Source organism: Dermatophagoides pteronyssinus, unplaced genomic scaffold (genome assembly GCF_027571235.1).
Source record: "Dermatophagoides pteronyssinus isolate colony J.1.1.1.1 unplaced genomic scaffold, Derpt_VIB-CSIC_2022.12 sq0005, whole genome shotgun sequence".
Classification (NCBI taxonomy): domain Eukaryota; kingdom Metazoa; phylum Arthropoda; class Arachnida; order Sarcoptiformes; family Pyroglyphidae; genus Dermatophagoides; species Dermatophagoides pteronyssinus.
The window spans coordinates 1,648,063-1,662,850 of NW_027461529.1; the positions used below are offsets into that span (position 1 = coordinate 1,648,063).

General features: G+C 26.5%; 1 protein-coding gene across 3 annotated transcripts in view; it reads right to left on the reverse strand.

Moving 5' to 3' along the window:
- Positions 1-780: 780 nt before the first annotated feature.
- The window catches only part of Tomosyn (syntaxin-binding protein tomosyn), a 37,753-nt gene continuing 23,745 nt past the window's right edge, over positions 781-14,788 (reverse strand). Inside the window, exons 4-20 of one of the 3 annotated variants that reach the window (XM_027339084.2) lie at positions 14,642-14,742; positions 14,389-14,523; positions 14,236-14,299; positions 13,928-14,135; positions 13,540-13,852; positions 13,186-13,404; positions 12,678-13,038; positions 12,153-12,406; positions 11,994-12,082; positions 11,776-11,900; positions 9,559-10,378; positions 4,300-4,413; positions 4,074-4,202; positions 3,612-3,998; positions 3,438-3,546; positions 3,040-3,382; positions 781-2,975 (exon numbers count right to left, since the gene is read on the reverse strand). In XM_027339084.2, the coding sequence (XP_027194885.1) occupies positions 2,838-2,975; positions 3,040-3,382; positions 3,438-3,546; positions 3,612-3,998; positions 4,074-4,202; positions 4,300-4,413; positions 9,559-10,378; positions 11,776-11,900; positions 11,994-12,082; positions 12,153-12,406; positions 12,678-13,038; positions 13,186-13,404; positions 13,540-13,852; positions 13,928-14,135; positions 14,236-14,299; positions 14,389-14,523; positions 14,642-14,742 (3,909 nt within the window). In that variant the 3' untranslated portion in view covers positions 781-2,837. Of the gene's footprint in view, positions 2,976-3,039; positions 3,383-3,437; positions 3,547-3,611; positions 3,999-4,073; positions 4,203-4,299; positions 4,414-8,630; positions 9,160-9,558; positions 10,379-11,775; positions 11,901-11,993; positions 12,083-12,152; positions 12,407-12,677; positions 13,039-13,185; positions 13,405-13,539; positions 13,853-13,927; positions 14,136-14,235; positions 14,300-14,388; positions 14,524-14,641; positions 14,743-14,788 lie in introns of all 3 variants that reach the window. The other 2 variants (XM_027339085.2, XM_027339086.2) reach the window with 2 other exon arrangements.

Here is a 14,788-nt window from a genome sequence, read left to right on the forward strand (position 1 = left end):
TGAATGATGATGATGATGATGATGATGATGAAAAACAACGAATAATAATTTTTGTTGATAATTTCTTTCTCTTCATCAATATTATGAATATAAATGTAATTCATTTTTCCCCAAAAAACAAAACAAAAAAATGAACATTTCATTCTGTTTATTTTTAGTTTTTTTTCATATTTTTGATGAATCTAAGTATAATTATTGCCTTTTTAATGTAAACTAAACAACAAAAACCGAATATTTTGTTATTTTAGGATATTTAATTTCAATACTTTTTTTCTGTCCAATGTTACCTTGTACTTGAATTGAAGAAAATACACACACTAGAGGAAAAAATCCATTTCAATTCAATTCAATTCAATTCATTTTGTTGTTGTTGATTAGATAAAAATTCATTCAAATTATCGATTAATCAAGTCAGCATATTTCTAGTTTTTTTTTCTCTGTTCAATAATTATCGCTTTTCAATTATCCTCATTCGAAAATAATAGTTTCTTTTTGCTTTACAAAAAAAAGAAGAATTCAAACACAAATTATAATTTTAATTAATTTTTATTTTTATTATTTTTTTTTAATTTCAAATAATGTAACATTATAATTAAATAACAATAACGATAAAATGAGGAAAATGTTTGTTTTGCAAACAGAAAAACAAAACAAAAAACAATCATTGAATAACGATAATGTTTGATTTGTTGATTCAAAAATTTTTGTTTGTTTTTGTTTTTGTTGTTATCTAAATGTTTTTGGAATTCTGTTGTTTGACAATAATCTATTATCTGTATGTTTTTTTTATTAGTAACTATAGATTTGGTATTTAATAATAAACAGAATATGTTTTGGTTTGTAATAAGAATGGTGTTAATGATGACGATGATAACGACAACAACAAAAAAAAATCTCGAATGAAAATTGATCTAGAATCGTTTTGTACTTGAGATCTAGATGTGAAAAAAAGCAGAAGAAGAACAAGAATGAAAAAAGATGAAAAAATCAATTGAACAAAAAAAAAAAAGGAAATTAATGATTACAGATGATGACAGGAATCGAGGATTGAAAATAATGACGATGATAAAAGATTCGACATAAATGAAATGTTTGTCTGGTTTATACATTTTTTTTTTGTTTTTGTTTTTGGTTTGTTTAAAATGATGAAATTAATATTTTTTGGTTAATGTTGTTGTTGTTGCTGTCTTTTTCCCAACTATTATCAATTGTATTTCGATTTAATTTGATTAAAACGATTACGTTTATGTTGTTTGGTTATGTATTGATTTAGAAATTTTCTTCATTTTTTTTGTTTTTTGATTGTTTGTTTGGTTGATTTTTTTTTTGTTCTTGTGTTGTATGTGTTAAACTAAAACATAAAAATTTCAAATATGTAAAACAGTATTTAAAATACGAAACAAAACAGAGAAACAAAAAAATGATTCTAATTTGGCAATAAACAAGATTTCCTGTTCTGAAATCTTGTTCAGTTTGTAATGTAATCATGTCATTATGATTATCAATGATGATGATTATAATGAATTCTAATCATAGAAAGAATGTATGAATATTCGTCGAATGAACCAAAAAAAAAATCACCTTAACAAAATTCTTGTTGTTGTTGCTGTTTTTTTTTGTTTTGATCTTGACAATTAGAAAAAAAATACTGTTAATTTCACAATGATACAATTAATTGAATGATAATCTAATTTGAACAACAACAACAACAACAACGACATCAAAAAATCTAATTGATTTAATTGTTTTGTTTGATAAATGAAATTATAATTATTTTGTACAAGGAAAAAAATGAATGAAAGAAAAAAAAATGTAAATGATAGATAGATAGATGGATGATTTGATGAAGATATATCCTAGTTAATGTTTTGTTCCAAAAATGATGTTTGTTTTTTTTTCTTCAATAATATTCATTATCAATAAAATTATCGTTTGCTATTATCGATGATTAGTTGAATGAATCATATATGGACATTTTGTTTTGAATAAAAATTGATGATTATAACGATGATTATAATGATGATGATGATGATGAGGATGATGATTTGGATGTTTCAAAATGATAATCACAATCTAGCCATGTTTTTTTTTTCAAAAAATTCTTTATATCAGTGTGTGTGTGTCGGTGTGTTGTTTTTTTTTTCTTGGAAAAATAAAATCATTCTATTTTAACATTTTAAACATCAGAATAATAGATAATAATCTTATATGGTAATGTTGAATATATATATTTTTTATTTGTTTTTTCTTGAAAAATCAAAAAGAAAAATGTTCAATTTTTTTTTGTTTTTTTGTTGAAATTATGGAAATAAAAGTAGAATTACATCAACAACAGCGGCTATTAATGATGATGATGATGATGATGATTAAAACAATGATGATAATATTTCCATATTCATATATTCATCATCATCATTCGTTTGCCAACAATTGTTCGTTAATTGAAACAGAGAAAGAAAAATCCTTGTTTGAATATGATTCGTATTCATTTCTTATTATTATTATTTTTGTTCGAATATAATTCAAAATCTTCAAGAATAAATTCTTCATAATAGATTTTTCATCATCATTAAAAACGAAAAACAAACAACAACAAAAAAACATTCAGATAATGATTATTCATCAAAAGTTATATTCCGATGAATTTTCATTTTGAGCTAAACGCAAACACTAGTACACCGCTACAATTTTCATTTTTTTTTGAAAAATCCAGTTTTTTTTGTTTTTTTTTTCTTCTTTCGATTTTTACACATGTACAACACATATGGTTTAATAAGGAATCTTTTCTTCATCGTTGAAGGAATAATATTTTTTTTTTTTGACTATATGAGGTATTACTAGAATTGATACCATTTTTTATCACGATATTTGAGCATAACAGCATGTGCCATACTGCCAAATGCTTCAGCTTCATTTTGCATACGAGCTGTACTATCTTCTAATTTACCAAGACGTTCACCACGTTCGTTAAGACTCTAATTTTTTCAAACAAAAAAAAAAACAAACATTAAATTTTGTATTGTTAATAATCAATATTACCTCTTTCAATTTGGCAAATTCACCACCAATAGCACTGGATTGTGCTTTGGTATGTTCAACTGAACCTGGTATTAAACGTGCCATTGTTTTGGGCGCTTTACCGGCATTTGTTTCACCAAATAATTCTTCACGATCTAATGGTGTAGGTGTACCACCGAAAAAACCTTTTAAAAATGATTGCTTGGGCGGTTCGGGTAAATCTTTTGGACCATTATATACTGAACCAATCATATCGGGTAAATTGTCACAGAATGATGCCAATATTGTAAATTTAGTCAATTCTGACGGTGATGACAAATACATTCCATGGCCATTTACACTAAAAAGTATTGTTCGTGCAATTCTAAATCAAATAGAAATTATATTTATTGATTGAAAACATAAATCAATTCGCATACCTAACATCGGTTAAAGGTAAAAAATCCTGATCAATTAGGATACGAAGACTTGGCAAACTATAGACAACAATGTTACCGGTGCCGAGATATACAGCTAAACAATAAGCATCTTTGAATTTTGAAAAAAAACGATAAAAAATTTGAGCAAAAATAACAATCATTTCATAATCAAACCTTGATTTTTAATAAATACAAGATCAGCTCGAACAGCAAATGATGTTTCCGTAATAACCGCTTTTTGAGCACAAATTTGTTGAGGCATCACAATCAAACGAATCTGTTTTTCCGATGTAAGCACAACTAAATGTGAATCTCTTACATCAGTTGTACTTGATGTTGGTGATGTTTTAGACATTCGATTGCTTGATGATCCACCACTTCCTGTACGAGTAATAGTTAAAGATCCGGTACGTTTAGTTGATTCGCTAATACTTGTTGGTGTTGAAGTTTCATTTCTTTTATTATTATCTTTCCATGATTCAGCAGATAATGGTAGACTACACCCATTTAGATCAAGAAATCCAATATTTAATATTGAACCTTTCAAACGAAATATAGTCGCTATTTTGTTTTTTGTGGATGACAATAACAATGAAAAATTAATGGTTTTAATTATTCAATTTGATTGACACTTACGACTAGGTGTTGCTAGAACAGTTTGTAAACAAAGAACACGATTGTCCATACTATCGGGCATTGTTAATGTAATTACAATTACAGTTCCACAACTTGTACCAACCCAAAGTGTTGGACTGGGACAAGTATCTGAAATGTCATTTGAATTATCATTTGACAAAAGAAAAAACAAAACAAAAAACAAATCATTCAATAGATAAAAATTAATCAAAATTTTCAATCATACCAGTTTTGAGAACATAAGTGTTGGCAAATATCAAAAATTGAATCGGTTCACTGCCAACATTTTCCAAACTTGACATGCTTGAACTTCGTGATCTAGTAAAGCCTTCAATTTTGTCTATCAAATTGGTAAAATAAATTCACCAGAATTCAATTAATCAAATAAACAAGATATTCTCGATTAGTATTGATATCAAATATATATTATTCATAAGAGAAAAAAAAATCAAATAAATGAGAGAGAGAAAAAAAAGGATGATAGTGAAAGTAATATGAGGGGGAAAAAAACAAACAAAATCTCCTGTTTGACTTTCATAGCGATTGACGATTGTCACACGATTAAATATGAATCAATCAAACAATCAATCTGTGAAAAGACATCAATGAGATTTACTTATTCAAGGAAAAAAAAAGTTTGAAACTAAAATTCTGTAATAATAATAATAACATTCAAACAAATTAATAATTGACAAGCGAAAAAACTAAGAAAAAAAAAGAATGAAAAAATACATGCAAGATTCAAGAATCAAAAATGATTAGGAAAATATATAATACAAACAACAACAACGACAACGACAATCGCATTCAAATAATAAGAAAAAAAACTATTAATATTATAAACAAATTATAATGATGATGATTATCATCATTATCACACAAATAAAACACAAAAAAAAAATTCAATAATCTATATTCAAAATGATGTTATAATAAGCGTTTATAATAATAATAATAATAATGTTAGTAAAACAAAGAAAAATAAAAGCGAATCAATTAATTAAATGAGAAAATCATTAATTTCAAAAAATAAAAAAAAATAAAAATAAAAATTTCATTCAAAAGCGGAGTCAATTTTGTTAGTTTAATTATTATTATTTTTTCTCTTCAATAATTATTGTTCGAACGAATTTCATATATATGTCTATTATGTTCAATATGTTTGTGAAAATTTGTTAGTTGTGAATTGTTATTAAGTTGAATCAAAAAAAAAAAAAAAAAAATGTTTGCTGTTTTTTTTCCCTTATCGTTGGACAGGTATGTTAAGTGTGTTACGAAAAAGATAGATAGAGAGAGAGAGAGAAAGAGAAAAGAATGATATTTTCCTTCAATAATCAATCCACATACAACAACAACAAAAAAAATCATGCGAAAAAATTTAGCCCAAAAATAAACAAAATCAATATTATACAAACATGATAAACATGGATGGTAACCATACATGAAATTTTTCAAATTCAAAGTTAATTTTTTTCCCCTCCCGAAAAAAAAATTCATTCAATAATAAAGCAACAACAACAACAACAACAAAAAAAGAAAAGAAAATTGCATTCACAATAGGTCCAGTAAGAAAAAGAAAAAACAGAAAAGATCCAATCGGAAGAAATCAATCAAAAACGAACACAAACACACACACAGGATGCAAAACATGAAATTCTTTGATATACAACAAAAAAAAAGATATTCAGGACCACAATTTTTTCCCTTAATATTATTCTTTATTTTGAAAAGAATTTTTTGCATTTTTTTTTTTTGGCAAATGGTAAAAAATATTTTTCATATTTTTTTTTTTATTTTGTTTGGTTCTATTTTTCTCTCTATCCCAATTCTTCAAAATGGATCATAGTTATTCTGGTTGGTATTTTTTTTTGTTGTTGATGGAATGGTGGTGGTTGTTTGACTGAGAATAAATAATGAAAAAAAAATGAAAGAAAGAAAGAAAGTAAAAATCGACCAATATTCTACATAGTTTCCTGTGCAAATCGATAAAATAAATTATGATGCAAAAGTTGCATATGAGTAGAGAGTAAACAAAAAGAGAGAGAGAGAGAGAGAGAGAGAGAGAGAGAGAGAGAGAGAAAAACAAAGAAAATGGATTCCATCAAACAAACAAACAAACAAACAAACAAGAAACCAATTTTAGACAAAATGCTTGAAATAAATTTTTAAACAAAAAAACAAAATATGCATCAAGAATATTCACACAGACATTCATTCGCAAAAAAAACAGGCAAAATTTTTTTTCAAATTTCCATTTTTCGATCATCATCATCATCATCAATGGTTAGCCGGTCAAATTTAATCAAATAATATTGAAAAAGTTTACATTTCTATTTGAAGGGTAAAATGAAATTTCAACAAAAAAAAATGAATTTATGAGCATAACCAAAACAAAAAAAAAAAGAGAGCAAATAAAATAAAATATTTATCCAAATAAAAATGAAAAAAAAGTACAATATCCAATTTGGCCCAAATTCTGGTCTGAGATTCTGACCAAAATCGTCGTCGTCATATCCGATGATGACAAGTGAATGACAAAACAAAAAGTTTTTCATACAGACAAAGCAAAAACTTAAAAAAAAAAAAAACTCAAAAAACTATTTTAAATTTTCCTTTCTCTTTCTCTCTTTTTTTTTGCCCAAAATATATAGATAAATAAAATCAAAACAAACTTATATATTTTTTTGACATAAATTATTACAAAATATGATTATAAATTAATATAAAGTTAACGAAAGAATGAAAACAACAACAACGACAACCAGAATTTTAACTTTATGATGTCCAAGTTTGTTTTTTTTTGGAACAACAACAAACTTTATAAAATAAATTCTTTTATGCCACATAAATTTTTGTTGTTTTGTATTGTTTTTGTTTTTTGATGGAAAAATAATAGTTTTTCTTTTGGATTCTCTTCTGTGTCTTATTTCTGAATTCTATCGAATTGTATTCTATTAATCTATATTCAGGTAAATTGTGTGTGTGTGTGTGTGTTTGTTTTTTGCCTTTGTCTTTTTTTTATAGCAAAACTAGATTCAATTGAATATTTCAAAATCTTTATTCATCATCATCATCATGCATTTGATGAGCCAAAAATAAAACAGGAGAAAAAATGATGCAAAAAAACCATGCACATTTTTTTTTTTTTTTTTTTGGTAGGAAAGTTTTACAAACGAAACAATCACAGCCCGGTAAATATTATTTAAGAAAAAATAAGCTTCAATAAGCACATATGGTCCATTCAACTCAATTTCTTATAAACATCATCATTATTAGTATAGAAAACAAATGCACACAGCAATTATACAAAATGTAACAAAAAAAAAAAAAAAAATCCTTGCAAAAAAAAGGATTTTTCATTTTGGTTATTGGTTAATTCAGGATATAGCAATATGCAACAACAACAACAACAAAACCAAGATCATAATGATAAAAATCTTATCAAAAATCAATAAAAATAAAACACACACACACACACAACAAACAAATCAGAATCAGAAAATGAAAAACAAAAATGAAAATGATGAAGTGATGCATGTAAGGAAAAAATTGCTTAAGACAATTCAATGGATAAATATTTGAAAATTTTGTTCGTTTTTTTTTCAAATCTCCGTTTGACAAACGAACAAGGCTCATCAGAATTTGAATCAAAATGATTCCGAACAAACTAAATACGATTTTTATCATCATCATCATCATCATCATCATCATTATCATCATCATCATCATCATTCTCTCTTGGTCGTTTTTGTTGTATGTGGCCAACAATCCAATCCACAGATATGAAACCTGATCAAAATTTTGATTAATCAAAAATAATATATGAAAATGATGGAATATTTTTTATTTTGTCACTTGTTTGTCTGTTTTTTTGTTTTGTTTGTTGATGTTGTTTGTATATAATATTAACTCCGCTTATGAATAAAATTATTATTAAATCATTTAAAACTAAACTAGATTTCTAAATATTTGCATTTAAACTATGAATTTGATTTGCAATACTATTTTAAAAATTGTGATTGCTAACAAAATAGAAATCTGAATAGAAAACAAAAACAAAAGAATTTGGATCCTAAAGTGATAAATTAACTACAGTGATACTAATCATCATATGCTTGCCATAATTGAAACTAAAATTCAAAAATAAAAATATAAAGATTCAGATTCAGATTTTTTTGGTATTGAATTCAATTGAATTTTTCTATTCTAAGTAGTGAATAAAATAAGCGATAATCAATAATAGGAATGGATATAAATAATCAAAACAATTGGAAAAAACAATAAAAGAAATGAAAACAAAACAAAAAAATCTAATTTTTTTTTGAAAAAAATGAATAACTACATGTACTATTGAATAACTAATGGGAAAAAATGATTCTCAAAAACTATTGGATTTGATTGTAGAATTAGAAATGAAAAATTTAAAAAAATAAGGTTGGAAATGATAAAATAAAAAATAAAAAATAAAAAACAATCAATGAGCGACAACAAAGAACGACAAGAGCAAGAACAACAACAACATCATCATCAACAACAACAACAACAACTACTATCCACCTGATCCTAATTGGACTCCATGATGTAAATGATGGTGATGGTGATACCCAATATGATTTATACTATTCGAATTGATGAGCCTGTCGGACGCATCAGTATGATGATGGTGATCACCACGATGGTCAGTAGCAATTGATGCTGGCATAATCATCATACTCTGATGTATGGTATGCATCATTTGTAACTTGTTTCGAGTACCTTGAGAACGTGAACGTTTCAGCTCGGTATTCACTACGGATTGTGGAATCGCTTTGGAACGTGATACATTCGATGATGATGCAGTCGATACGGCTGCTGACGTAGCCGCTGCAGGTGATGATGAGGTTGCTGATGGCGATGATGATGATGAAAGTGCTGTAGATGTTGCCGTACCTAATGCCGATGGCGAACATCCACCACTTCCACCACCTCCTCCTGTGCCACCACCAGTTGAACCTTCGAAATTTGTTGATGTTGATGATAATGAACTATGATGATGAAAACCTGAATTACGATTGACGTTTATCGTTGTTGGACTCATACAAACATCCTTTGAAACAGATTTAGTAAAATGATCAGAAAAAAAATAGATGAAAAAAAGAGAAAAAAGAAAGAAAGAAGCAAAGTAAGAATCTATTGGTGATTTAAGACTTGAAATTTTTAAAAGTTTTGACAAAAATTAGGTTAAAATTTGCTTGCGTGAATATGGGAAAATCAAAATCACATTGATTACTTTTAAACATAGATAAGTGAATTTTACATTTATCAATACAAAAAAAAAGTTAAAAAGCAATAAATAGTTTCATAAAGATACCGAAAAGAATTGAGATTTACAAAGATCAGATAGTTTTTTTACAGAATAGCAAGAAAAAATTGTTGGAAATTATTCTTAAAAAGGTTTAGAAAAAATGAGATGATGTAACAAACAAAAAAAAAGGTTGGGACTCACTGATTAGAGAGATAAAACTGCCACCACTACTACCATGATGATTATCATTACGAAGATCGAAAATTTTATGTTTACCATATTTTTTGAATGTATCCCATCCAGTATAATTTTTTTGTTTATTATTATTATCACTATTTGATGATGATGATGATGGTTCAGGTAATGAAATTGAATGTACTAACATTGATGATGATGTTTGTGGTAATGATTGTGATAAATGTAACGATAATTTATCATCATCAACATCATCATTATCTTGTTTATTATCATTATCATTTTGATTAATTAAACAATCAGAATCGGATTTAATCAAAATGTTTTTCGTATCAAATTTATTCATATTTTGATTATTATGTTTACGTCTAGGTGGTGCTTTTGGTGGTGGTGATGATGATGGTGATTGCGATTCATCCAATGATTCAATCGGTTCATTCGATTGATTATCATCAATAGATTTTTTTGTTTTCATTTCGGTTATTTGTTGTAATGATGATGTCTCATCATTCGAGATTATTCTGTTATTATCATCTTTATTATGATCATCATCATCATTATTGGCTAACGTTATTGTAGATAAGGCTGTTGATGATGCTGATGACGATGATGATGATGTTAATGATTCAATATCTAATGATTGTGATTGTTGTTTAAGTAATGATGATGATTTTGATTCTTCTTCATCTGAACAAGAAGATTGTGTCAATGATATTGTTGATGACATACCAGACAGCTCTTCAATCATTTTTTCAATTTCTTCATCACAATAATAATCTTTATAATCAATGATTTTTGGTAAAGATTCCACTGTTTCCATTGATTCCTATTGTATTGTTGTTCATTGGAATTTCATTGCCATTCAAAACAAAACAAAACAAAAAAATCGACAGGCAAAATAAACAACAAAAACGAGTTGATGGGGTAAAAAACATATTTGAAAAAAAATGATAAAATTGATACAATGATTATTTGCTGTTTTGCTTTTGTTCATTATGTTTTATAATAATAATAATTTGTTATATTTTGTTCAAGGACAATCATCATCATCATCATCATTATCATCATCAACATTGTTGATAACTTTAAGAGATTCGATTCCTATTCTCCAATAAGATAGCGAATTTGTTTCTTTCATTTCAATAGTTTTCATTTATTCACTGTTACTTTCTCCAGGACCAATTTTCATTCTATTCTGAATGATTCTTGTTTTGTTTTGCTTTTTTTTGTATTGAACAAAAAAAAATCACATTTTTATATTGCTAAATTTATCTAACCATCATCATCATCATCCATCTTGTTATCTTAACATAACTAACTTTATGTAATGTAATGAAAATGGTCGAATGAAAATGGACAAAGAAAAATCTATATAAACACATACATACAAATACACAAATGGAACCGCATCAATGTCATCATCATCATCTTTGTAAAACAAGAAACAAAAATCAATAGAAAACTAAATGAAATGATGTTATCCATTGTTCAAATGGTTACGATACGATCAATAACAATGATTCTGATGATGATAATAATAATAACAATAATAATGATGATGATAGTAGCCAATGATTCGGCGTAAATAAAAGAAAATTTGTGTATTATTTTTTTTTCTCATTTCCTATTTGAAATTCATTGTTCTATTTAATAATAATACAATAATATTATTATTTGACAATTTTGCAAGTAGCCATTAATATACAATGTGATGTGATGATGATGATAATCTTATACATAGACAATTGTGATGATGATGATGATAATGATGATGATTTCCATTAATCACTTGATTCTATTTTTCAATTGTAAATATGTATTGTGTTTTTTTTTCGTTTTGTTTTGTTCATAAAGCTATATAATAATAATATGTAATGTGTTTAGCTGGATAAAGATTCTTATTTTGTTTTTTATTTTGTTATTTTGTTTTGTGTTTTGATAGGACTGAGAAATCCTCTCTTTTTTTTTCTTTTGGTTCAGTTGTTTGAATATTTGTATTTTCGTTTCAAAGCAAGCAAAAAAAAACAACATATGGTCAACAATTATTTTTTTTTGATGATAAATGTAAATAATTATTTACGGAATCATTATTTATTGATGATCAGGGCAAGCAATTTGAATAGTATTTTTTTATCAAATCAATAATAATAATAATTGATTTCAGGTTGATTTTATTTATTTATTTTTTTTCTTGTTTATTCTATAATCAAAAAATATACTTACATTATCGGTAGTAATTGGTGAACGACAACGATCAACATCATTATTATGATCATTTGAATCTTTTGAATGTGGTCCAGCTGATGTACAACGTTTTGGTCTTGTTCGTTGATATGGATCACTTGTTCCTATTTTTTTTTATTTATCAATATCAATAATAATAATGAATCAATCAATAAAATTTAATCTTATAAACATCAATAAAAATCAATATCATTTACCATAAAGTGATGCAGTAGAAACATTTAGAACAATACTTTTCTGTACAAGATCAATAATGACTAAACTATTTTCCGTACCATATGCAAAGCTATAATGATAATTTATTGATTATTGAATAAAAAAAAATTATCTTATTTTTTCATTTATACAATACATACAGATTAGCGTGCATATTATAACTCATTGATGTAATACGATATGGAGGTGTTTTACGATCAATCCAAGGACTAAGACAAACAATTTCGGCCTGAAAACCTGAAAGTCTTTTATGATGACCTGTACGAACTTTTAATGGATAATAAGCTGATGGATCATGCGTATCAGCTTTATGTAATAATGCCGAGGCACCAGATAAAATTTCGCTATCCGATTGTGAATCGATTTCATCATAATTCATTGGCACTTCTATAACCTAGATTGAATTCAATTCCAATTATTCATTCATTCATTTATCGATTATAAAGAAATAAGAATAAATATAAAAAAACAAAATTAGAGAACAACAACAACAATAATAAGAAATTTCAAGTCATTCTCGAAACAACAACAACAACAACAAAAAACAATCAACTTGATTGAATTAAAATAACAATTGTATTGGTGGAATATTTCATTCATCTTTTTTTTTCTTCATGTGTGTGTTTGCAAAAAATATATGTTAACCAATCCAAATCAAACTTAACTGTTATTTCAGATTGAGCTTCTTGTTTGCTAAAACGGAATACAATCACTTGTGATGAAGCTCCTGCAATACATAGTACACGATTTTCAGCCGAAAATGTTAGAAATTCAATGGCAAATAAATCTTCCATTTCGGACGTTCCATTATTATTTGTCGTATTATTATTGTTGCTATTATTATTATTATTATTGTTGTTGTTACCATTGTTATTATTATTATTATTATTATTATTTTGATTATTAAAACTTTGGCTAATATTTATGAGTCTTGGCTTTTCAAATAATTTGGCTGTCTTTAGTTTATATAATATTTGCAAATTTACTGCCGATGCATCCCAGAATTTCAATGAACCATCAGCATGACTTTGTCGTTGAGGAAAAAAAATAAAAGAAAAGAATAGAAGAAAATGATATATTTAGATTTTTAAAAACAAATTTTTTTTTCTCTATTTCACAAATCAAATGGATTATACAAGATTACAAGATAGGTTTGTTTTTTTTGATTCTTACCCAGTAATTATAATCTCTGGATAGCTTACAGTTGAACTTCCCCATTCACCACCATTTATTGGCCAATCACGTTCTAACATACCACTACGTTTATTTGATTTTTGTCCAACAGTATAAAATGCATGTATAAGATCCGGTGGACAATTTGCCAAATAATAACAATAGGTAACCGGTGATTCATGTAAATCCATTGGATATGGATTTGTATAACAAGGGTAACTATCGATTTTTTTTATATATACAAAAAAAAAAAATAAAAATAAAAGAAAATAATTTCGAATGAAATTGTCATGGTTACAAATACAGAAAAATTTTACATATTCAAAAAAGAGAGAGAGCGACAAAAAAACTAACCCGGGTTGTTGAAGATTAACTACCACTAGATCATTGCTAAGTAATACAACTATAGCATATGGATCATTAAAATCAGCTTCATAAGGCGATTCACACAAGGTTATAAAATCAATAATATCATGTTCCATTTCTAACATTGTTGGTGATTTTCCATGAATGACAGTCAATACACGTTTTGAATTGGCACCTTCACCACCATTTCCAACAACAAGACCACCCGAAAACATAATATAAGCATCACCAGTACGTGATGTTCGCCATTCAACTTTTGGTATTTTTGAATATAGTTCGGATTTTGGATCACCTGATTTGGCTGATTTTTTTTTTGATTATTAAAAAAAACAATGAATAATGAGTAAAAGAAATTAATAATTTTTTGTTCACAAACCAAGTGGATAGATTGATGATTGTGGTCTGGAACCTGCTTTTAGATTCCATGTACTTAAACTACCATCAGCATGGCTACAAATAAATTGTCGACCTTCACTATGCCATGAAATAGATAATATTCCTTCCGGATAGCTATGACGAAAATCGGCACTTTTATTACGTAAATCCCATAAAACAATAATACCGGAATCATATCCGATTAGAAGCTATATTTATTTGTTTTGTTTTGTTTATGATAATGATCAAAAAAAAAGAAAAAATAAAATCATTTAATAAATTCATCATATATAAATGATCGATGCTTACTTTATTCGAATCAATTGGACAATCACTTAGATGAATGATTGAACCGGGATGTGTTTTACGAGATCTTTTTTTTATATAAGTAAAAACAAACAAATAAATATATCAACATTGAACAAAAAAAAAAAAAAAAATAAATAAATTCAATCAACAAACATTTCGATCGCTTTATTCCAATTAATAACATGACCAGACATTGCAAATGTATCAATATTAACCACATAAACATTGCCACGTTCCGTACCAATATACATCCATTTACTTTGAAATGGTAGATAACAATAAGAAATCCTATTTATAAACAAAGAAACAAAAAAGATAATCAATCATAATTATTGAGAATTTTTGTTTTTTTTGCCAAATTTTTATCGGGCAAATCAATCATTTGAAAAAGAAAAGAAAAACAAACCTTTCTTTTTGAAATTTAAGTGAATGAACAATTTCGGGCGATTTATTACGAAGATTCCAAAGATGTATACTATCATCGGCACAAACGGTTATTAATTGGCCCTGATTGATTGATTGATTTACAAATAGTAAAATAAATAATAAATAA